Source organism: Dromiciops gliroides, chromosome 4 (genome assembly GCF_019393635.1).
Source record: "Dromiciops gliroides isolate mDroGli1 chromosome 4, mDroGli1.pri, whole genome shotgun sequence".
NCBI lineage: Eukaryota > Metazoa > Chordata > Mammalia > Microbiotheria > Microbiotheriidae > Dromiciops > Dromiciops gliroides.
In genome coordinates, this window is record NC_057864.1 from 323,940,098 (window position 1) to 323,965,358 (window position 25,261).

The 25,261-nt window shown below is 37.8% G+C and overlaps 1 protein-coding gene across 1 annotated transcript; it reads right to left on the bottom strand.

Moving 5' to 3' along the window:
• Window positions 1–2,906: 2,906 nt before the first annotated feature.
• Window positions 2,907–23,623, bottom strand: NDUFAF4 (NADH:ubiquinone oxidoreductase complex assembly factor 4). Its single transcript, XM_043962654.1, has 3 exons — window positions 23,384–23,623; window positions 21,670–21,773; window positions 2,907–3,579 (listed from the first exon to the last, which is right to left on the bottom strand). Exons 1-3 carry the CDS (start codon window positions 23,517–23,519, stop codon window positions 3,292–3,294), a joined length of 528 nt encoding a protein of 175 aa, XP_043818589.1. The 5' UTR covers window positions 23,520–23,623; the 3' UTR covers window positions 2,907–3,291.
• Window positions 23,624–25,261: the final 1,638 nt, after the last annotated feature.

Genomic DNA, 25,261 nt, shown 5'->3' on the forward strand with positions numbered 1-25,261 from the left:
TAACCTCCACATGTTATTGGCTATACTGGTCTCTACTGATACTCGTAAAACAGCATTAGGGTTAGAAATTTTACTTCAGAACTAGAAGCAAATCCCAAAATTTAGGATTTAAATTTTCTGGCTTTAAAGGAGGAAATATGTTGATCCAGAAAAATCTCACATCTAGGAGTACAGCTAGTTGGGGTCCCCCTAAGTCACATACAGAATGGGGCTGAAGTCCAGGTTCTGCTCTATGTAACACCCTACCCACTCTCCTCTCTACCTTTTCACAAAAAGAAACGTGTGCCAGAAGTTGGAACAGGTTAGTGATAGTTGAAAATCACAAGGAGATTACCCCCAAGTAAGTTTCCACTGCATTTTCACAAAGTCTGACATTATATTGGGATTTGAAAGCATATAAGTGGGAAGAATAAATACCCTTCTGTAGTTCCTGGTATAACTGTACCAAAAATATAAGGCACTCCCCCAACACTCTCTCTCTCTCTCTCTCCCCAGCAGCCTGGAACCCAGGATTTGGTGTTCTGACCAAAAATGAAACATTAAAGAATTATTGAGAGAAACAATTCCTAAAAGGGGGAGAGGGAAGAGGAGTTGCTTTTAATCCCTTTAGGTGATTTAAATGTGGTCACTTTTTATTGCTTTCTTTCACAGTATTTATCAGTTCATGATAAGTTTTAATTACAATTGTGCCTGTCTGGGGGAAAAAAAAATGGTGCCATTAAAGCTCTGAATCTGAGGCTAAATGGAAATTAATCAGAAAAAGACAATTGGAGGATGCAGTGAGTTGCTTCACTGCTAGCTGGATATTTCATGCTGCTGAAATAACATAAAACAACCAAAGTCCATACCTTTCCTCTCCCTCCGTGGATATTAGAAAAGTAATAAAGCAACCACTTTTATTATGTCATGTTATATAACATATAGCAGCAGCAATTGTATTTATAGCTGCCTGGAAAGAAATCATCACATGTGTTAAACCAATGCTGTATTTATAGATTCAAAGGTTGCCTCATACAGAACAGAATGGGCAATAAAAATAATAGAAGAGAATATAGTCGGTGTAAATCCATGACGAGTTTATAAAAACAATTTTTATAACTATAGCACTTTCTTTTCAAAACAAGTACTGTTTTTGGCCAAATATAACATAAGTAATAAGGGATTTTGAAAAGTGAATTGGAAACAGTTTCTATGAAAAATTCCCAATTTCCATCCAGGTTCCCTCTTCCTAGCACTAATTCTTATGCTTCCAAAAGATGATTTATCCCCTGCCCCCTCCCCCCAGTTTCTAAGTTTCCTCCATGCTGTATGCCTAGAGAATCTCTGTGGACTCCTGATGGAAATCACCCCCATGAAATAAGAAAAGAAGCCTAATGATTGTTGGCAAGATTCAGGTAACTTGCTTGCTGGCCCCTTCAGCACCCCTTTCCTTGTTTTGTTCTTCATATAATGGGGACTGGCCCAGGAATCAAGAGCCCTACCCAAGTGACCTTGGACTGTTAAGTCACTAAGTCTCAGTTTTCTCATCTGTAAAAATGAGGGTTTGAGGTAGAAGATTTCTAAGATGCTTCCTGGTAATATTCTGTGAACTAAATCAAATAACTATCATCTCTAGTTAAATATTGAACCAGAAGGGATCCCTGGGTGCAAAGGGGTTACTGTTCCTCTCCACATGCATTTTCTAGGAGTCATTGTGACTACACTGGCTAAAGTGCTGGACTTGGAGTTAGAGAGACTTGTGTTTGAAGCCTGCCTCATTTGCTAGCTGTATGATCTTGGGAAAGACACCTTCTCAGTCTAAATTTCCTCATCTGTAAAACAGGGATAATAGCACCTACATCAAATCAATAGGTCAGACTATCTATCAAATGAGAAAATGTATTAAGTGTTTGCAGACCTTAAGTTACTAGATAATAGTAGCTAATAATACTGCACTTGACCACTGAACTTTAACCCAGTACTTCAAAACTAAGAAAAAATATTAATAAATGACATTTATGTACTGCGCCTTAAGGCCTGCCAAGCACTTTATATCTCATTTGGGCCTCACAAGAACCTTGTGAGATGGGTATTACAACTTCCATCTTACAGATGGAGAAAGTGGAGCTCAAGGAAGTAATTATTTGTCCATGGTCACATAGGTAAGTGTTAGAAGTGAGATTCAAAACCAAGTCTCTCTTGACTCTGAGTCTAATGTTCTTTCCTCTATAACAAATTTTCCAAGCGCATCTTTCTGGTCCTCATTTCCTTCCTTAATTTGTCCAGTTTCAGATAGGATCATGAAACTAGAACTGACTTTAGAGATTATTCATGATAGATGAACAGTGCTTTACAAACCTTCAAGTGTTCTATATATGCTAGTTATTGGAACGATTTTCCAGCCAACCCTCTTATTATAAGGGTGGAAACTGAGACCCAAATAGTTAAGTGACTTTCCCAAAGTAATGCAGCTATTTTTCTGGGATATAGAATCCGGGACACCTTTCAGGAAAAAAAAAAATACTCATTGTTAGAGGTTAAATCCAGATGTGGTTCCTTTTCAGGCACTTCTCTTACATACCACACCAAAACCTTTTCCTTAGCCAAACTCTGTATATCTAAAATTAAATGTCACACGTTTTATAGTCCCAATTAACACAATTTAGAAATCAAACATTTCATGTTAAAAATCCAATTGACAAAAATCTTAAACCTCTTTCTCTCTTCCATCCTATAAAGCAACCAATAAAAGGTAATTTGTAAGCATAATATTCTCTTTTTTGTTGATTTTTATCTTGATTCTCTTTCTCTGTCTTGGATATGCTACTATCTTATTATTTTTCCAAGTATCCCTCTTCTGAGGCTAAATGCCACAGCTGTAAGACTCATCTTTATCAACCTGGGGAAGAATGCACTTTACACCCAAATCGGAAGACAAAAAAATTTTTCTTTAATTTTAGATACACTCTCAGACATATCCCAAGAGAGTGGGACCACTTCAGAACTGGTCACTTGCTATGCCTAAAAATAAGAGCCTGCTTTTCCCACTTCTAAGGAACACATTAATGTTGAGCTCATTCATTTGGATATACACATGATAGAATACAGCAGAATGAAATATTGTCAAAACATTTCCTGCTAGACCAGCAGCCTGACACAATTAGCTGCTCATTAAATAAAAGTTTTCAGTCACAAAGAGAGAACTGTAATCACTTGGTCAAATGACAACATAATTTAATGCATTCAGGAGGCGAAGAATAAGACGAGGGCATACGTAGGGAGCATGGTGGAAAATGCTTCTGATGGCTTCTTTCACTTAGATGATATAGCTTTCTTTTTGTTATTGTCAGGAAAGAGCTTTACATCAAAAGCAATGAAAAATGTGAGAAGGGATTTCACATCTCTCGGTTCTAGATAATATTCCTGGGCTATTTTCTCTGCAGTCCACGTTTCAGGAAAACGTTTATGATTGTTAAGTAGTGTGAGAGCCTCCACCACAGAAATTTTGCCTTTGGGAATGTTCTCGGAAGACATGAGGTTAAAGTGATTGCCTTTTAGAAGTCTGAGCTCCGTTGAGTGAGGTATACTGGTATCTTTCACCTGCGGCAGAAGAAGAGAAAGATTTATTAGGAAGGAAGAGAAGAGCATCATCTATTGTTATGTTTTTTTGTTGCTCCTCATACATGACTTTCTAGCTCCCACTTGTGTGACTTTGTACAAGCTGTACCTCCAAGCCTGAAACACTCTACTTTTATCTCAATATCTTTGAATCCTTGCAGGACTCACCTTCTACTGAAAAACTATAGTTGCAAATGTACTCTATGCCCTGAAATATTGTAAAAAACCACTTTATGTGTACAACTGTGTACGTGTAATTTCTTACCTGTAGATTGTGACTCCTTGAGGACAGGAATTTCTTGTTTTTATCTTTGTGTTCTTAGCATCTAGCACAGTCCTTAAAACGCAGTAGATATTTAACAAGCTACTCCATGAACGGAACTGATTAACTGATTGTCAGATGGCCATCTTTTTTCTTCTCTCCCTTTCCTAATTCCTTTCCAAAACCACAATTCTCATTATAAGACATTAAATCCTTGGTCAATGTTGCTTTTGTTAGTCTTTAGTTTTATTATTTCATGTAAATTAGCACCATTTATTCTAACTAGTCCCACCACTGAAGCAGGATTATATTTCTTCCATGAACCTTCTTTTCTCCTTTCAGGTATTAAAATTCTTTCTTTTTTAAATCATGAACTTTATTATGAAATAACAATAAACATGATCTTTCCATATTCAAAGAACAAAAAACCATAATTGCATATAAATGCTGAATGGATCAAAAGAAATTTAGCAAAGTTGCAAAACATAAATAAATCCATGTAAATCAATGGCACATTACCAACAAAACCAAAAATTTTATTTAAAGTAATAATAAAATATATAAAATATTTGGGAATCTATTTACCAAGACATACCCAAGACTATATGAATTAAACTACAAAATGCTCTTTATAGAAATAAAGATTGACCTGAATAACTGAACAATTTAATTGCTCATGGTTAGGCAGTGCCAATATAATAAAAAACAATATTACCTATATATACACATATACATACACACATACAAACACACATAATTCATCTGGAGGAACAAAAGGTCAAGAATCTCATGGGAAGTAATGAAAAAAAAGTAGGAAAGGGACCTAGCAATATCAGATACTGAACTACTGTGCTAAATAGCAACCATTAAAATGATTTAGCATTGGTTAAAAAATAGAGAGGTTTATCAAGGGAAAAGATGAAGCACGCAACAAACTCAAGTAAACAAAAACAGTAATGTAGTGTTTGATAAGATCCCACTAACTGGGGTAATATTCACTATTTGACAAAAACTACTGGGAAAACTGGAAACCAGTCTAGCACACAGTAGGTGCTATATATCAAGGTAAACTCCTAATGGATAAAAGATGGCATCATAATCAAATCAGAGGAACAAGGAATAAACTACCTTTCAGATCTATGGACAGTCAGTCAATCAGTCAAGAGACTGGGAGTCATTCTTCTATTTAGTTATCATTTTTGTAGGTCTTCCAGTTTATTTCACAAGAAGGTGATCATCCACCCACATAGTTCAGTGCTTTCAGTTATCACTATTTGGGACAGCCATCTCACACCAAGAATTAAACAAACATTTGTAGATGGTCATAAACATCATTGTCTGTTTTTCCCCCCGATTTTTGTTTTGGTCCTCGCCTCTCTACCTGGCAAATACTGCTATGTTGCTTGACTTACAAGTGTCCCTCATCTGAAGGTAAATGTCAGCTTTAAGACTCTAGTAAATAGCTAAAGCTATCATAAAATACTCTTTCATGGGTCACTGAAGCATTTTCTAAAAATTCACAGAAGAGATCAGAAAGAAGGCCAGAAGCAAGTACAGGTGTGTGGGACAGCTGTGAAAGTTAAACATATTTATTATGTACTTGATACTTAGGGTTACAAAGTTAAGTGAGTTTTATTGCAAGGATATGTAGGATCATGCCCCAATACTTAAAAGGGAAAGCAAGCTGTACGTAACAGATTCATAGTATCACCACATACAATACCCCCTCTAATGTTCTCCAGGCAGATAGGTGGCTAAATGGTTAGTGCTGGACTTGGGATCCAGCAAACTTGAGTGCAAATCCAGCCTCAAATATTTACTAGCTAGATGACCCCTGGGAAAATCATTTAACCTCTTGGCCTCAGTTTCCTGAATTGTAAAAAAGAAAATAAATGATAGCACCTATGTATCTTACAGGGTTCTTGTGAGGACCAAATGAAATATATGTAAACCTCAAAGAGCTATATGCATTTTACCTACCATTATATTGTACATGAAAATGCTCATTTTGTTCAGTGTTTCTGTTCAGAATAAAACAAATACATTTAGAAAAAAATACTTTTTTTTCAGTGAGCCACAACGAAAAACTATGTGATTTTTAAACTCTTCTACTGACATCATCCTTAAAATATGTGGAGGCCTCTTTAATGAGATCCCACAGCCTCTCACAGGTGATAGGCACATCAATTCACACAGGAAAAACCAGAGGTAGAGGATGCATATGACCTAGATTATGACTTTGCAGTTAAATGGGCAATTCATTAAATTTGTCTATCAGCACATACATCTTTGACAGACACTGCAGATGGACAATAAGCTGGGCTGAGACATAAATAGGAAGAGGAAGTAGGCTGGCTTACATTTGGAAAATTTCAGTTTGGGGTTTTTTTTCAGTCAAACTTCTCCCTGCTGCACAAGCACATATTTTTAACCGCAATGTTCTCTTAGGAATGCAATTCAACTCAGTAAACGTTTAAGAGCTTACTACATGTCAGACATTGTGCTTGACAATGAGGGAATAAAGACAAAAATGACAAATAGTTGCTGCTCCCAAGGAGGTAGCATTTTTTTTTGAGGGATTAAAACATGTACAGAGATGAGTTAGAGAAAAGATACTCTGACAAAGGAGAGAGCACTAACAGATTGGGATAGGAAAAGGAGAAATGGAAGGCTTCACTGAGAAGATATAATCACTGCTAAACTCTGAAGGAATTGAAGGGTTCTAAGAAGTGGAAGGAGGGGGGCAGTTAGGTGGCGTCGCGGATAGAGCACCGGTCTTGGATTCAGGAGGACCTGAGTTCAAATGTGACCTCAGACCCTTGACACTAGCTGTGTGACCCTGGGAAAGTCAATTAACCCCAACTTCCTCACCAAAAAAACAAACAAACAAGAAGTGGAAGGAGGGAGGGCACCCCAAGCATGTAAGACCATGGGAACCAAAATATCCTATATGTGTTATCTCCCCGCCCCCCCTTACCCCAATTAGATGAGCTACTGTCTTGCTTTTTTATTTGTTACTTAGCACATGTCTTTGCATGCAGAAAGCACTTAATGCTTCTTTTACTTAATCATTATACTATCATTAATTTGGACCTGGCAGAGACTATTGAGGTAATTAAATCTAACTCCCTCATTTTATAGGTGAGGAAAGTGGAACCCAAAAACTTGTCCAGGGTTGCAAAGCTAGTGGGATTGGAACCCAGGTCTTCCTAACTCCAATTACAACACTCTATCCACTACATGATATTGCTTCTTCTAAGTGGTAGAAGGAAGCCAGACTATGGAAGGCTTTATATCCCAGACTGAGGATACTATATTTTATCCAGGAAGCAACAGAACATTTGATTTTTTTAACAGGAGAGTCATATGTTGGGCCTATGTCATAAGAATATTAATCTGAAAAAGGCAACGGAAAATAGTGGGGTGAGGCAGAAATTTGCCTGGGATCTCTCAGATTCCCCTCTAAAGAACTTTGGAATAATGCCTCAAAACACATTTTGAATCAGAAAGTGGTTTTCCAGCCCCGGACAACCTGGAGTTTAAGCAGGAAAAGTCTGTTTCACCAGGATGTGAGGGGAGCACTGTTCAACACAGGCGGCATCCAAGCAAGCCAGCGATACACCCTAGGGCCAGCAGGGAAGCCCTGCTCCCAAGTGTAAGCCAACAGTGAGGCCCCCCTGGCATCAAGGACCCCCTGGCAGCAAGGCCCTACCACTCCCTGGGCAGGAAAGCAGCAATACCCTACAGTACTGAGCCAGTACTGAGGCCTAGGCCACCTCCATGCCCCGATTCCCATGCAAGCCGGCAGAAAGGCCTTAAGATCCAGTAAAAGTAGCTTGGAACAGTGCCCTCTCTACTCCAGGATCAAAGAAAAACTTTAATATTAAGCAAAATGTCATGAAATAGGCTAGAAAAATGAGCAAAAAAACGACAAAAAAAAAAAAAAAGAACCTGACCATAGAAAGTTACTATGGTGACAGGAAGAATCAAAGCACAAATTGTCAAAACAACTATGTCTAAGACCTTGAAGAAAACCATGACTTGGCATTAGACCTAAAAAGAATGCCAAGAAGAGCTTAAGATTTTTTAAAAAATCAAATAAGAGAGGTTGAAGAAAAAACGGGAAAAGAAATGAGAGTAATGCAAGAGAATGAGAAAAAAAATTCAAAAAGTAGTAAATGAAGCATGAAAAACTGGGGAGAAAATGTACAAAAATTCACCATATGAAACTCCTTAAAAAGTAAAATTGGCCAAATGGAAAAGGAGGTATAAAAGCTCACTGAAGAAAATAATTCCTTAAAAATATAAGGCAATTTTTAATTGTATCCTCTAGTATTATAGCTGTAGGGCAGTACTGTATTATACTTCTGTGAATGTAACATATCCTGTACCTGCTTATGATACGTAGTAGTGACCGTGCTGTGCCAGAGCTGTTTTTAATGACGTTCTTCTAGATAGACTTTTGTTTTTTCCAGATGATGATTGAGAAGCTAAGAAAAGGCGCCAGGTACCACATCAGTAACAGAATGCTGTTTTTCTGGGATTTTTTTAAAATTTTCTTTGTGGGGGGAGGGGGGTGTTTTCAGGGGGTTTTGTTTTGGAAACAGTGAGCTGAAAGGCTAATGTGTATAATTTTGTTCGATGACTGCAGAACCTGGAAAGGCTGTTGCTGCTATTGATGCCTAGCAAATTGCTATTGGTTATCTTTTTATATAAATATATATATATATATATAATTTGAATTTTTGGAAACTTTAGCTGTGATGTCAACTTTGGAAAAAGTATCCCACTTGTACTGTGTTGAGTTGGCATTGTACAGAAATTAACAGCCATATTGGTCTAGAAACGTTAAACTTCATTTTTTTTCCCATTTGTACAGGGGTAACACACTGTATTAAATATTTAAGGTCTTATTTACATGGGTTTGATTACAGAAACTAATAAAATATTCTCTAAATAAAAAAAAAAACATAAGGCAAGGGCAGCTAGGTAGCAAAGTGGATAGAGCACCGGCCCTGCAGTCAGGAGTACCTGAGTTCAAATCCGGCCTCAGACACTTAACACTTACTAGCTGTGTGACCCTGGGCAAGTCACTTAACCCCAATTGCCTCACTAAAAAAAAAAAAAAAAGAAAGAAAAAAAGCAAACAAAACATAAGGCAAGTAGAAGGTAAAGATTCCATAAGCCATAAAGAAACAATAAAACAAAAATCAAAAGAATGAAAAAATAGAAGAAAATGTGAAATTTCTCATCAGAAAAACAACTGACTTGGAAAAAAGATCCAAGAGGGATTAATTTAATAATTATTAGACTACCTGAAAGCTATGATCAAAAAATGAGACTGAACAACATATTTAAAGAAATTATCTTTTTTTCTTTTCTTTTTGTGGGGCAATGAGGGTTAAAGTGACTTGCCTAAGGTCATACGGCTGTTAAGTGTCAAGTGTCTGAGGCCAGATTTGAAGTCAGGTCCTCCTAAATTCAGGGTCAGTGTTTTATCCACTGTGCCACCTAGCTGCCCCATTTAAAGAATTATCAAGGAAAACTGCCCTGATTCTAAAACCGGAGGGTAAAATCAAAATTGAAAAAAACACAATGGTAATCTCCTAAAAGAGATCCTAAAATAAAAATTCCCAGGAATATTAGAAACAATTGCCAGAGCTCCCAGGCCAAGGAGAAAATACTGCAAGCAGTCAGAAAGAAGCAATGCAAATATTGTGCATCCACAGTCAAGATTTAACAGCTTTTACATTAAAGGACTGAAGGGTTTGGAATATGATATTCTAGAGTGCAAAGGAGCTAGGATTACAACCAAGAATCACCTACCCAGAGAAACCTAGTGTACTCCTTCAGGGGTAAAAAATAGGTATTTAAAGACTTTTAAGGACTACTAATGAAAAGACCAGAGCTAAACAGAAGTACTTTATTTCAAAAATTTCCACTGATATACATTAGGGAAATTGGTATATAGTTTTCTTTCTCTATTTTTGCTCTTCCTGGTTTAAGTATCAACACCATATTCGTGTTGTAAAAGGAATTTGATAGGAGTCCTTCCTTGCCTATTTTCCCAAATAGTTTGTATAATAGTTGTGATTAACTGTTCTTTAACTCAATTGTTAACACAATTCAAAGAACTCAAGAGAAGCAGAAAAAGGTAAAGCAGAAAAAGAAAACATAAGGGATGCAAATAAAGTTAAACTGTTTATATTCCTACAGGGGAAGATGACACTTGTAACTCTTAAGAACTCTATCACTTTGGGATAATTAGAAGGAGTATATAAAGACTTCTTTTGGGGGGGAGGGGGAGGGCAGGGCAGTGAGGGTTAAGTGACTTGCCCAGGGTCACACAGCTAGTAAGTGTCAAGTGTCTGAGGCCATATTTGAACTCAGGTCCTCCTGAATCCAGGGCCAGTGCTTTATCCACTGCACCACCCAGCTGCCCCCGCAAAGACTTCTATATATACATATACATAGTTGAACATATGAGTTGACTATGATGGAATGATATCCAAAAAAATAAAAACATCAATAAATTGGGCATGCAAGTAGAAAAAACTATAAAAGAAAGTAAAAATACCTAATTAAACACCAAATTGGAAATCCTGAAAATCAAAGGAGAGATTAATAAAATTGAAAGAAAAGCCATAAATTAATGAATGAAGTTAGAAGCTGGTTTTAGTAAAAAAAAAAAAACAACAACAACACAGCAATAACAATAAAGTAAATAAACCATTGATTAATTTGATTTCAAAAAGGAAAGAAGAAAACCAAATTACCAGTATCAAAAATGAAAGTGGGACATTAACCACAAATGAAAAGGAAATTAAAGTAATGATTAGGAGCTATGTTGCTCAATTATCTGACAATGTAAGCAAAATGGGTGAATATTTACAAAAATATAAATTCCCCATATTAATAAAAGAGGAAATAGAATACTTAATTAACTCCATCTTAAAAAAAGAAATTGACTAAACCATCAATGAACTCCTAAGAAAAAAATCTCCAGGGCCAGATAGATTCACAAGTAAATACTACCAAACATTTAAAGAACAATTAATCCCCAATACTATACAAACTATTTGGGAAAATAGGCAAAGAAGGACTCCTATCAAATTCATTTTACAATACAAATAAGGTGCTGATACTTAAACCAGGAAGAACAAAAACAGATAAAGAAAACTATATCCCAATTTCTCTAATGAACTATCAATGGAAATTTTTGAAATAAAATACAAGCTTTTAAAAATTATTATTTTAAATAAACAATAGTATTTTTAAAGTTTTCAATATTCATTTTTGTAAGATTTTCAGTTCCAAATTTTTCTCCTCTCCCTTCCTTCCACCTTCCCCAAGATAGCAAGCAATCTTATATAGGTTACATATGTACAATCTATGTTAAACATATTTCCACATTATATTTTGAAAGAATCAGAACAAAAGGGAAGAACCACAAGAAAGAAAAAAAAACCAACAAATAAAGTGAAAGAAGTATGCTTCTGTCTGCATTCAGACTCCACAGTTCTTTTTCTGGATGTGGAGAGCATTTTCCATCATGAGTCTTTCTGAATTGTCTTGGATCATTGTATTGCTGAGAAGAGCTAAGTTGATCACAGTTGATCATTGCATAATGTTGCTGTTACAATGTTCTCCAGGTTCTGTTCACTTACCTCAGTATCAATTCATGTAAGTCTTTCCAGGTTTTTCTGAAATCAATCTGCTTATCATTTCTTATAGCACAATAGTATGCCATTACATTCATATACCACAACTTGTTTAGCCATTCCCCAATCGAGGCATTCCCTTGATTTCCAATTCTTTGCCACCACAAAAAGAGCTACTGTAAATATGTTTGTACATGTGGGTCCTTTTCCCTTTTTTAAATCATCTTTTTGGGATATAAACCTATTAGTACTATTGCTGGGTCAAAGGTATGCACAATTTGATTTCCCTTTGGGCATAGTTCCAAACTGACCTCCAGAATGGTTGGATCAGTTCACAACTTCAACAACAATGCATTAGTGTTCCAATTTTCCCGCATCTTCTCCAACATTTATCATTTTCCTTTTTTGCCTGAGGTGGTACCTCAGATGTTTTAATTTGTATTTCTCTAATCAATCAAGATGTAGAACATTTTTTCATATGACTACAAATAGCTTTAATTTCTTCATCTGAAAACTGCCTGTTCATATCCTTTGACCTTTTCTCAATTGGGGAATGACTTGTATTCTTATAAAAATTCTTAAAAAAAGAAAAGACTAGCAAGGGCATTATAGCAGTATATCACAAGGATCATACACTATAACAAAGTGGGATTTATACCAGGAATTATCTCAAATAAGATAATATTTGTGAAACACTGGCACAGTGTCTGGCTTAAGTAGGCACTTAATAAATGCTTGCTCCCTTCTCTCCCCTCCTCTTGGTTTTTGTGACATCATACTCTCTTAATTTTCCCCCTTCACTAAACCAACATCCCCCTAACCACGGATTTACAAGACTCAATCCTGTGCCCTCTTCTCTCTACACCATCTCTCTCAGAACTCATCAACTGTCATGGATTCTATTATCATCTCTATGAAGACGACTCCCATATCTATCTATTCAACTCTAGTCTCTACCCAGAGTTATAGTCCCAAATGCTAACTGTTTACTGGATATTTCTTCACTGGAAATCTTGTAAGCATCTCAAATTCAGCAAAGTCCAAAACTAGGGTAGCTGCATATTATCATAAATGCAACTAAAAAGATAATTGAATAACAAAACAAAAAAGGCTTAGAGTAAATGACAATAAAATCCAATTATCTACAAATAACATTTATGTTTAATTAAATTTTAAAGTCTTCATTATGGGAAATTAGAAAAATCATGAATAACTACATTATACATGTTCAGAAATTTCAGGTATTAAAATTCAAATATGTACAAACTTAGTGTAGAAATTATTTCTATCCCAATGAAGTTGCTTTAAATTGATGTATTATTATTAACACATAGGGGGAGTTATTCTTTGACAATTATTTCAAAGCATGATGAAAAATATTAATTAGGGTATTTTAAGATAACAGAGGAAATATTCAATTGTCTATAGCACACATCTTTTACAATGTTTTATCTAAATCTCTGCTATAAACAAAACATAGACCATTTTAAATAGTATATCAATATATCTTCAATTTGGGGCAAGTAGGTGGTGGAGTAGATGGAACACTTTGCTTGAAACCAGGAAGATTCATTTTCATAAGTTCAAATCCAGCCTCTGTGACCCTAGGCTAGTCACTTGATCCTGTTTGCCTCAATTTCCTTATCTGTAAAATAAGCTAGAGAAGGAAATGGCAAAATACTGCAGTATCTCTGTCAAGAAAACCCCAAAATGGGGTCAACAAAAAGTAGGACACAACTAAAATGATTCAACGAACATCTCTAATTTATTGGTTCCTTTAGCTTATTGTGAACAACCTATTTATTCATTTATTTTTTCGTTTTGTTTTGGCTATATAAGAGGCCTTTCTTTGCCTCCTTTCTTACCTAGCCTTAATCAATGAGTGGCCATTGCTTCAGGCAAACTATGACCTGTGAGAGTCCTTAGCCAAAAGGCCAAGGTCTCCCACTGCATCAGGGGCCATCTCCAGTCGTCCTGATACCTATCTTGCCACTGGACCCAGATGGCTCTGGAGGAAAGAGTGAGGCTGGTGACTTTGTACAGCCCTGACTCACTTAAATACAATTTACTTCGAGTCATGACGTAACTTTCCTGATGTCATGGTCTTCTTTGAGAACAAAGGCAAACAACAACTAACAGGGGTAGACAACATACATAGCTTTGAGGTATAAGCAGATGAAAAGCCCAGTGGTCCTTAGGATGCAAGGACAAAGAATAATGTAATAACACACATTCTTTAATTTTCTTTTAACAAAACCTTATCTATTTCTGATGCTGAAACATTTGATAGTGCCAAGGACTAAAGTAGTGAGAATACTTTTTTCTGGCTCTTCGGCATCTGCAGAAGTTGTTACCAAGTCATATTTCTGTAAGGGTCCATTACCTGGATGGTGGCTCAGGGGCCCGGGGGCAGGGGGTTGGGTGGAGGAGAGCTCCTCTATTGCTGGGATTCCTGGGCTCAGGGTTCTGGACTATCTCCATCTAGGTCTGAGAGGAGGTGGTAGAAAAGGTTTGATTTGCCTAGCACATTTTATCTTCTCTCTCCCTTTATTATATTTATACTATATATAATATTTATATTATATACAATCTTTCCAAATGAAATCTTTCATTGCTGTAGGGAGCTCCCAGTAAGAAATCTCCCTCTATCAATGTAGATCAATAACTGCTCTGCAGCTTACATTCTTTTTTTTTTTTTTTGCGGGGCAATGGGGGTTTAGTGACTTACCCAAGGTCACACAGCTACTAAGTGTCAAGTGTCTGAGGCCAGATTTGAACTGAGGTACTCCTGAATCCAGGGCCAATGCTTTATCCACTGCACCACCTAAGCTGCCCCAGCAGCTTACATTCTTTTTTTTTTCTTTAGTGAGGCAATTGGGGCCAAGTGACTTGCCCAGGGTCACACAGCTAGCAAGTGTTAAGTGTCTGAGGCCACATCTGAACTCAGGTACTCCTGACTCCAGGGCCGGTGCTCTATCCACTGCGCCATCTAGCTGCCCCAAGCAGCTTACATTCTTAAAGAGCTACCTGTAGCTCTGAGAGGCTGACTTGCCCCATGTCATACCCACCTGGTCTATGTGTCAGAGGTGAAACTTGAACCCAGGTCTTTGTGATTCTGAGGCTGCCTCTCTATCCACTATACCATACTGCCTCGTGTACTGTATTATATTAGGTATTATTTGATAACTTCAAAGTTTCATAATTGTGCTGATGTGAATGTTTCCTCCCTGATGCAGATCACAACCCCTCTGTACCTCATTAGGCTGTCTTCTTCAAGAGCTGCTATATATAAAAATATACAAAAAATTATTCCCCCTTCACCCAACCTGATGATGGGTCTCTCTGGACTTAGCAAGACTGGGCCTTCAAAATCAAACATGCAGTCCACCATTAGACCATGTTCAAAGCCTTGCCAGCTTGGCAAAACTTACCAGTTTGTTGCATTCCACAGGCGAAGCCTTCAAGAACCCAAGGTCAGCTCTGCACCATCATGAAGCATCAGAATAGGATTCCAATAAAGGATTATATTGTCCTTTACCAAAGTCCTACTCACTCTGATTCCCTATTCTTAAAGACTATGCCTGTGGACCTCAAGCTGCACCTACCAAGCTGGAGAGACATCAAGCGTGGGCCCAGTGATAGGTACTATGCGAGTACTAGCCAAGCTAAAGCAGAAAGGTTCAACATCAAGTTAAACTGATGAGGGTCAGTAGAATTTTTTTGTCTATAGCAACTTTTTATAACAGTAAAAGTTAGGGCAGCTAGGTGGCTAAAGCACTGGCCCTGGATTCAGGAGGACCTGAGTTCAAATCCGGCCTCAGACACTTGACATTTACTAGCTGTGTGATCCTGGGCAAGTCACTTAACCCTCATTGCCCCGCCTCTGCCCCCCAAAAAAGTTGCTGAGGCATTGAGATTTCCACTGGCAGATGTTATATACATTCTGATGAAGAAATTATTATATTACATTGACTTCAAATTTTCAAAAGAATAATCCATTCTATAACCATTCACATTAGGGTAAAATTTCTTAACATTTTTTGCATCCCTTTTGGCACACTGCTGAAGTATACTGACCTATTCATGGGATAATGCTTTTTAATGTAAAATATAAAATAAAAAGGGCTATGAAGGAAAACAACTATGCTGAAAAACAGTTACAAATATACAGACAAAAACACACACACTCCCACACAACTCTTTACTTCTCACGGAGCTTAAACTCTGGACTTCTCCATGATGCCCTAGAAATGTCTTCATCCTGGAAAATCACTTCAGCCCTCAAATTCAAACCTCAAAAGTGCCCTCTGCCCCTGTCACCCTCTGGGCCAACACCCTCGCTCTGTTTGGATGACTCTTCCTAGAACCTCCATTCAAGGAGGGTGCCCGGGCCAGCCATCTCTTCATTTTTCACCAGGCTGCAATGACACTTCTCCCTCATGTCCCTGCTCAGGGTAACTCCCCTATCCTCCCTTTTCAGCTTCCTTTTTTGTGCTGTCCTCACTTATTAGAATGCAAGCTTCTTGAGGGCAGAGATTATCTTTTTTTCACCCTTATATTTATCCTGTGCTTTGCATTGTGCCTGTCATATAATATAAATGTCTGTTGACCGCTGACTGACTGGATATATTTTAAAACACAAGTTACAGACCTAAGGTTAGGAACTCATGCCTTAAGGAATAGCTACTTTCTGATGATAAGACTCTAAATTTAGAAACCTGCCCTTTGGACAACACACAGAAGACCTGCCAGATTTGATGCTCTTCAAGCACAGCCCTTTAACAACTCGGGGTCCCTTCCACAACATGATCAAGCATAACTGCAGGGATTATTCACATCAAAGAGAGCAGAGATCTATCCAAGTATGCGAGAATATAATGATGCATATATACAACCTCATATATCACAGGAGCTGAGTTCATCTTGGACCACAACCAAGGAGCTTTATTACTGTAATTACCAATATAACATTGATGCACTAATTATATAATCCCAGGGCCTTGGCTCTCCTAAAGTGCTCACCAGTCTTGGATTATGTCTTATTAAAGTTCAAACAGGAGAATTTAATATCAGTACTGATGTTCTTCAAAAGCTCCCATTCAGGGGGCAGCTAGGTGGCGCAGTGGATAAAGCACTGGCCCTGGATTCAGGAGTACCTCAGACATTTGACACTTACTAGCTGTGTGACCCTGGACAAGTCACTTAACCCCCATAGCCCCACAAAAAAAAAATTAAAATTAAATCAAAAGCTCCCATTCACAAATGACAGAGTAATTATTGTCTTAAGCTCTAGAATGCTACCTGCCCTTTCAGTGAAACTGATAAATATTTGAAAAAAATTAAGAGAATGCAAAATACTTATTTCCCAGACTGACAGAAAAAGGGTAGATTGGTAGCCCACTGAATTTCCATTCAATAGTTCAATTCATATAAGTTAATATGAAATGCCTAAGCAATGGGAATAACACAGGTAGATGACTGATTTTATGACATCTATCATGCTAATAATATCATGTAAATACATCATGTTAAGCACCAGGAATACATAGATGCCTCCTCTTACAATATAGCTAGTCCTAGGATCTCTTTTGATCTCTAGTCCTGCATCAGCAACTGACCACTGAACATCTCTATATGGAGCCTTAATCCTGAAGCCCAAACAGAACTCATCTTTCCCTCTATAACCTCCCCCTTTGCCTAACCTCCCTATTTCTGATAAAGGTACTGTTATCCTTCCAGCCTGTACTCTTCTCTCTCACTATACCATCCGATGAGCTGTCAAGTATTGTCAATTCTACCTCCATAACATCTCCCAGCTATATACCCTTCTTTTTACTCACCAGTCATATTAAGGTCCATCACTTCTTGCCTAGACACCTGCAAAAGCCTCCCAATTGGCCTTTATGTATCCATCCAGTCTCTTTCCCGTCTAATCTGTACTCTACATAGCTGCCAGATCAATACCCCTGAATAGGGTGCTCTTTTACTCCAGGAGTTTCAGTGGTTTCCAACTGCCTCTGGGATAAATGACAAACTATTTGGCAACCAGGTTCCAGCCCATCTTTCTAAGCTTACTGAATATTACTCTTTCACAAAGCAATGTACTTGTTCTTTCCCCTACATGACATTCTGTCTCTTACCTCTGTGTCTATGTCTACAATGGGTGTTCCCCATGCCTAGGGTGGCCCCCTTCTCCTCTTAACCTCAGACCATTCCTAACTTCTTTCAGTGCTCAGCTCAGGTGTGTGAGAAAATAATTATTACAAATGGATTTCTAGGAGAGAACCAGACATTAGTTTTAGCTTCTCTCACACCAGAAACCTGCCCAGGCACCTTAACAAAAGGAATGCAGACTGATTCTTCTGATTTGCTAGGGGAAGAAGCATACCTAGATGGTGGGAACTTGATCTCTAGACCACCCTCCAAGTCAGGTCAATCAATGGAGCTGAATAATGCTACTAAAAAGAGGATAAAAAGACTGGGTCATGAGGGGCTTGCTTCTCTTCTTCCCTGGACACTCTTTTACTCTCAATGGGTCTTCTCCTCACCCTCTTGGCTCAATACGCTGGGTATGTAATTGTTTAGACTTGTAAGCCTATAACTAGTGGGGAAGTCAGGGAGACATGTTAGTCAATAATTTAATAATATGTGATATTAATTAATAGCAAATGCTTACTGCCCAAACTGGTACAATCACCATTAATATGTAATTTAGTAATATTCTAGAAAACCCAGCCTAGTCCCCCAATAATTTACATAAGACAATTGCCATATCTTGCATGAGGCCTATCCTGATCCCCACCAGTTGCTAGAGCTCTCACTTCATCCCTGGAAATTACTTTGTTATTTAAATTACTTATTTGTGTTCATCTTGTTTCACTCCAATTAGGATTGGAGGCTGGAGAGATGGGGAAATGAAAGTTATGCAAGAGAAAGTCAATAGCTTGGAAAAAGAAAATAACGCCTTTAAAATACAACTGGAAAATTGGAAAAGGAGAATAATTCCCTAAAAATCAGAATTGAGCTGATGGAAACTAATGACTTAATGAGACAACAGGAAGAAGTAAAGCAAAATCAAAAGAATACAAAAGTAGAAAAAAATGTAAAAATAACTCTTCAGAAAAACAACAGACCTGGAAAATAGATTCAGGAGGATTTTCAGATGATGAAATTAAAGCTATCTATAGCCATATGAAAAAAAATGTTCTCAATCACTACTGATTAGAGAAATGCAAATTAAAACTACTCTAAGGTACCAACTCAGACCTACCAATTGGCTAATATGACAAAAAAGGAAAATGATAAACGTTGGAGAAGAAGTGGGAAAATTGGAACACTAATGCACTGCTGGTGGAGCTGTGAACTGACTCAACCATTTTGGAGAGCAATTTAGAACCATGCCCAAAAGGCTTTAAAACTGTGCATACCCTTTGATCCAGCAATACCACTACTAACTAGGTTTATATACCGAAGAGATCATAAAAAAGGGAAAAGGACCCACATGAACAAAAATATTCATAGCTGCTCTTTTTGTGGTAGCAAAGAATTCGAAACCATGGGGATGCCCATCAATTGGAGAATGGCTAAACAAGTTATGGTATATGAATGTAATGGAATACTATTATGCTGTAAGAATGATAAGCAGGTGGATTGCAGAAAAACCTGGGAAGATTTATATGAATTGATGCTGACTGAAATGAGCAGAACCAAGAGAATATTGTAAATAGTATCAACAACACTGTATGATGATCAACTGTGATAGACTTAACTCTTCTCAGCAATACAATGATCCAAGACCATGCCAAAACACATATGGTGGAAAATGCTCTCCACACTCAGAAAAAGAACTATGGAGTCTGAATGCAGGCTCAAGCATACTATTTTCACTTTTTTTCCCTTTGTTCTGATTAATGTGGAAATATGTTTCATATCATAGTAATGTATAACCTATATCAAATTGTTTGCTGGCCTTGGGAGGAAGAAAAATTTGGAACTCGAAAAATGTCTTTACATGTAATTGAGAAAAATTAAAACAGAAAAAAAAACTTGGAAAAAAATAATGAGTGGATTTTTTATGGCAAATTGAATGGGAGGACATGGTTTAAAAAAAATCACACAGGATGGAAAAGCAAAGAGAAATTTCTATCTACACCAGTGGAAGGAAAGCTAACATACCTATATAAATTTCTAAGTAAAATAACTAACATCTATACAATATTTTATGATCTGTAAAAAACTTTCCTTACTTATTTGGTCTTCACAACAGTCTTGTGAGGAAGGTAGCATAGGTATTTTTACTTCCATTTATCAGAGGAAGAAACTGATACTCTCAAATAGGCAAAATTATTTTTCTAAGATTATAACTAGAATAGAATTAAGACTAGAACTGAATTTTTCTAACCCCTAGTCCAATGTGCTTTCTCTACAATATTCTGTCTCTCTTAAAAAGATCTCTTTCAGGGACAGCTAGGTGGCGCAGTGGATAGAGCCCCAGCCCTGGATTCAGGAGGACTTGAGTTAAAATCCGGCCTTAGACCCTTGACACTTACTAGCTGTGTGACCCTGGGCAAGTCACTTAACCCCAACTGCCTCACAATAACAACAACAAAAAAAAGATCTCTTTCAATTACCTGAATTACCCACCTATCTGGAGCATGCTTCAATCTGAGTAATCAGGAAACATGTCTAAATGACCTCAGGTATACCATTCCAACTTCTTGATTTTTCATGCTTCCAGATCATCACTGTATAGTTTAGTGGAAAGTATAGTATAGAGGAAAGAGGACTGGACAAGGGATAGGATGTCTGAACAAGTCCCAGCCTTGCCACATGTCAGCTCTAAAACCCTGGGCAAGCAATTCTGTCCTGTTCCTACAAGGTCCCCATCTCCAAAATGGAGATAAAAACATTTGTTCTACCTACCTACCTACCCACCCACACACCCACTCTATACAAAGGGCTGTTGTGAGCATCAGAAGACATAATGGTTATGAAAGGACCTTAAAAAAACAATAAGGAGACACAGAAGTGCAATGAGGTCATGTAGTGAGGGAGTATAATAATAGAAAAGATAAGTCAGTACCTGGCCTTAACAGATCAGGTAAGGGAAGACACAGCTGCAACAAAAGCAAGCACAGCATATGATACAAAAAGAGAACACAGTCTATTTCCCTAGGGACTGTATATGAATTGGATCTGTGATTCTGTTAGTACAAGGAACACCCTGGTGAGGAAATTTCTCCTATCAATTCAAGCCAGCACCTTCTCTACAAGCTATAGTCTTAAAAGTGTTACCTAGAATAGAGAGAGGTGAAGTGCCCAAGGGATCATAGTCAGTATATGTCAAAGATAGGACTGCAACTCAGGTCTCCCTGGTTCCAAGGCTGGCTCTATTCACTAGTGTGCTACCTCTTCTCCCATTAAAAAAAAATATTCTCAAAAAGAAGGAACTATGCTATAAAGCACTGCTAATAGTTGAAAGGTAACACTAGTGTGCTCTCTGCATTCACAAAGCTAAAAACAGAGTATTACTATGGAAAAAAAAGATTGTATGTGTATACCACATGGGTCCATACATATATGAATGCTTACAAATATAAGGAACACATGTATGTACTTATGTATTTGCATATACGCTCTCTTCAATACACTGTGACCATCCAAATAATTTTGTGTACCCAATTTCCATAATTCTGGAGGAAAAAAAACCTTCAGGGATAAAAGTATCCCCTTTCCCTTTTGCTAGGCATAGTAAGAAACCGTAAGAAAGGAAAAGCAGAAAAGTGCACATCCTTCTCTTCCACCAGGGAGTATCCACTAACTATCCCACAAGTACAAGAGAATCTGACAGAGATGAATTGTAGGAATTATATCTAACCAATGCTTTTATAAAACTTTTTTCCTTTCTGAAGATGTCTATAATGCCTAAGCAAAGTTGTTTTTTCTTGCTTAGAACTCTTTTCTTGAGGGTTCTATGGAACACAAAGCTGCTGCTAAACTTAGAGACATATATACATACTTAAAGTCCCAGTTACCTGTTACCTCATTTTCCAGTGTCCATTTGGGAACAGGCAGAGACTGGTACTAAATTTAACAATCTAGAGCTCTCAAAGTTTAAACAAAGTGCCAATAAATAGAAATACCAGTTACCCGGACATGTGGAACAGGATCTTTGGAGTCAACATATACTTCTTTCAACAATGTGAGCAGCTTGTCATCTTTTTTTTTAACTATTTCCTCTAATTCTGGATGGCCTAAAGGAAGAAGAAGAGAGGAGAGCCAATTACAAACAAATAAACCTACATCATATACCTACTCAGACTATACAGTCATCCTTATTACTATTCTCTACAAAAAAAAAAACATATAATTTTTTTAAAATCCTAAATCTGAAATTCAAAATGTTTCAGACTCAGTTCAGTACTTGGTGTCAAATCCTATAGAAATACTGTACCAAATAACATGATATGCATAATGATATATGAAAATATATCCTATAATGACATATAAGAATATATGTTATATAACAATACTATATGATAACATAAAATATGTTATATAACTAGTTAACTTATATTAAGGTTGGTTTTTTACATATTTGTCCATTATCCATATTTAAAGGTTCTGAATACTTATGACATCAAAATCTATCAAAGAAATTTTCTGTCTTTGCATCCTCAGCAGTTAGCACAGTGTATAGTTATTAATAATGCTTTTTGACTTCCTGAAACCTAAATAATTACAAAAGTGCTGGCCTGGAATCAGGGATCAACTCTCTGGGCCTCAGTTTCCTTATCTGTAAAACAAAGGGCCTGGATAAGATGACCTCTGAAGTTCCTGATACCTAGCTATTAATCTATGATTCTATGAAACAGAAATTAAGGGCATCACTGTTAAACCTCAGGCTAGAGAATGCGGAACTACATCTCCCAGCATGCACCACCTTGAATCATTGAAAAGGGACAAACTCACATGTGTGAAGACTGAAGAATTTTGCCAGTGGAGGATTTGTAACATTAAAGGGGCGGGTAAGGGACAGTTTCAATGTCATCATGGCTACACGTTACTAAGTACTCTGGGGCATGAAATGTTTGCGCGGCAACTTTTATATGGTATTTTAAACTTCCCTCGTCTTAGATTTCTGCGTGTCACCGCAGATTCTGGCCTTTCTCCTCAGCAGCATGCCCAATACGGAAGCCAAAAAACAAAACAAAACAAAACAAAAAAACCCTGCAAAATCACAAAGGAACAAATACAGGTATCCAGACTTAAAACGGGACAAAATAAGTTCATGGATAATGGGTAAACCCAAGACTCATCAGCATAGTGCAGTTTTAAGAGCACTGGCTGCAGTCGGGATTCAAATCTCTCCTTAGACGCTTTACTACCTGTGTGACCTTGGGAAGGTTATTTCAACCTCCCCAGGCCTAGATTTCTGCCTTAGCAGAAAAAAAAAAAAAAAGGTGCTTGGGCACTATAGTCCTTGGCTCTCCTAAGGCCCTTCTAGCTCTAGATCTAGGACCCTACGACTCTTCACCCCAAAATGCAGGAAGCCATCCCCAATCCCAGTGCTTTCCTTCTTTTAATTATTTCCTATTTTTCTTGCGTGTAGCTTGCTTTGTATATATTTATTTCCAAGCTGTTTCTATAATGGGATTGCAAATTCCGAGGACAGGGGCTGCCTTTTGCCTCTTTTGGTATGCCTGGAGCTTAGCACGATGCCTAGCATACAGTAAGCGCTTAATAAACGTTTACTGGATTGAAATGAACTGACTCCGATCCAACCGACTTTGCCAGGAGACCTCGGCTTCTGGGCAGGGGTCTCCGGACCGGCCGGCCGCCCGAGGCCTCCGGGACAACTCACGTTTGATTTCCTCCTGAATCAGGGTCTTGGTGGTGGGGTGCATGGGGGCAGCAGACGGCTTCGCCTTGCTGATTTCCCTCTCAGCACGGTTATCCAGATTGAAGTTCCGGAGAGCGCGGGTCACCCTGGCCCCCATCTTTCTCTCATACCATGATGCCCCCGCTTCGGAACCCGCCAGCACATGGAACTCTCCTGGTAAGTAGCTTTCTCACCAGTCGGCTGCCGCCGAGTGAGCAGGCGCCAACCTTGGACAAGCCAGCGTACGCGGCCTGGAAATGAGAAAATGGAACTTCTCGCAGCGCCACCTGGCGCCTCGGAAGCAAACTGCCTCTTCTCACGGAACTCCTTCCTTTCTTCCCCCTGTGAAATTTCCTTCTTCCCAGATGTGGAATGAATGAGTGGGAGAGCAGGGGCTTAAACTCATGCACGATCCTGGACTCCTCCAGATCCAATGTAAATTACTCGAGAGCAGGGATTGTTGAAATGCTTTATCTTTGTAATCCCAACTCCTATCGCAGAATTTGGCACGTGGTATTTAATAAATGCTTGTTGATTGACATGTAATTGTCTATTCTATTAGACATTTTTAGAGATTGATTTGGGAATTTGTTTTGCTTGATCATATACATACATACACACACATGCATGCAGTATCCATATGTATATCCATAGCATATATATGTACATACACAACAGTCTCTATGTGTGTATAGTCTATGCATATACATATTTACATGTTGCACATACACACGTAGTATCCATAGGCACACATGTCTGTTGCATCACCTGTGTACATACATATATCGTGTATGTGCATATAGGGACATAGATTTATAATGTGACAACTATATACATATAAACATGTGTATACTGTACACATATATATGGTCAGGTAAAACAAATTCCCAAACTGACCTCTATTGACATACATATAAATTGTACAGAAGCTTTATTTTTCTTTTTTCTTCCAGATGTGGCAGGAGAGAGACTTCAGGGCCTGGAGTCAGAAAGACTCATGCAGCCTCAGACACTAGCTATTTGACCCCTAGCAAGTCACTTAATTCCTGTTTGCCTCCATTTTCTCATCTGTCAAATGGGGATAATAAAAGAAGAAGAAGAAGAAGAATAGCACTTGGGGGGAGAGTTGTGAGGATCAAATGAGTTAATTATCATAAGGCACTATAGTAAGTTCTCTATAAATGCTATTATTATTTTTCATAGGGGTTTGGAAAGGAAGGGAAAATTATTTTTTGTTATTAAAATTTCTTTGAAAATTATTTTCTATTTTATGCCCTTACCCCTTCAACTCTTTTAACTCTTTTGTTTCTCTAGTTTGCTCCTTTCCCGGTTCCATTTCCAGACATAGATCTGGTTGCTTGTCATTTTGAACCCTTTTTTCACTTGTCCTAATTGTATCCCTTTCCTCTCTATGTTTCTTTCCAGGCCCTCAGGTTTTGTTTTGTTTTGTTTTCTGCTTTGCTTTTGTTCATTTGCAGTGCCAGGTTCAAAGATTTAAACCCAGCTGCTTTTTTGTTTTTTTACACTTTTCCTGACCCTTTTTCTTTTCCCCCTATTCTCTCAGCATTTCCTGTTTTCTTACTGAAAAAGAAGGAAAAAAATGGAAAGGAATAAGTACTTATAGAGTGGTATGTGCCAGACACTGTGATAACTACTTTTTACAAATATTATCTCATTTGATCCGAATGTAGATATAGGATTGGGGAAATGTTTACTTATTTTTATTCTCTTGCTATCACTTTTTCTCTCTCCGATGCATGTATCATGACTGTGTGAGTGTCTCATTCCCCACTAGACTACATTCCTTGAAGGCAGAAGCTCCCCTCCCCCTTTTCTAAACTATTCTATCCTAAGGCAACT

What these genes read in the sequence shown, in the direction of transcription:
- NDUFAF4 (XM_043962654.1), bottom strand. Translation starts at nt 23,519, where the DNA reads ATGGGGGCCAGGGTGACCCGCGCTCTCCGGAACTTCAATCTGGATAAC. An exon ending in GATTCAGGAGGAAATCAAAC is followed by an intron (nt 21,774 to 23,383) that starts GTGAGTTGTCCC and finishes TTCTTCCTTTAG; the next exon opens with GCCATCCAGAATTAGAGGAA. An exon ending in ATCCTGTTCCACATGTCCGG is followed by an intron (nt 3,580 to 21,669) that starts GTAACTGGTATT and finishes CTTCTGCCGCAG; the next exon opens with GTGAAAGATACCAGTATACC.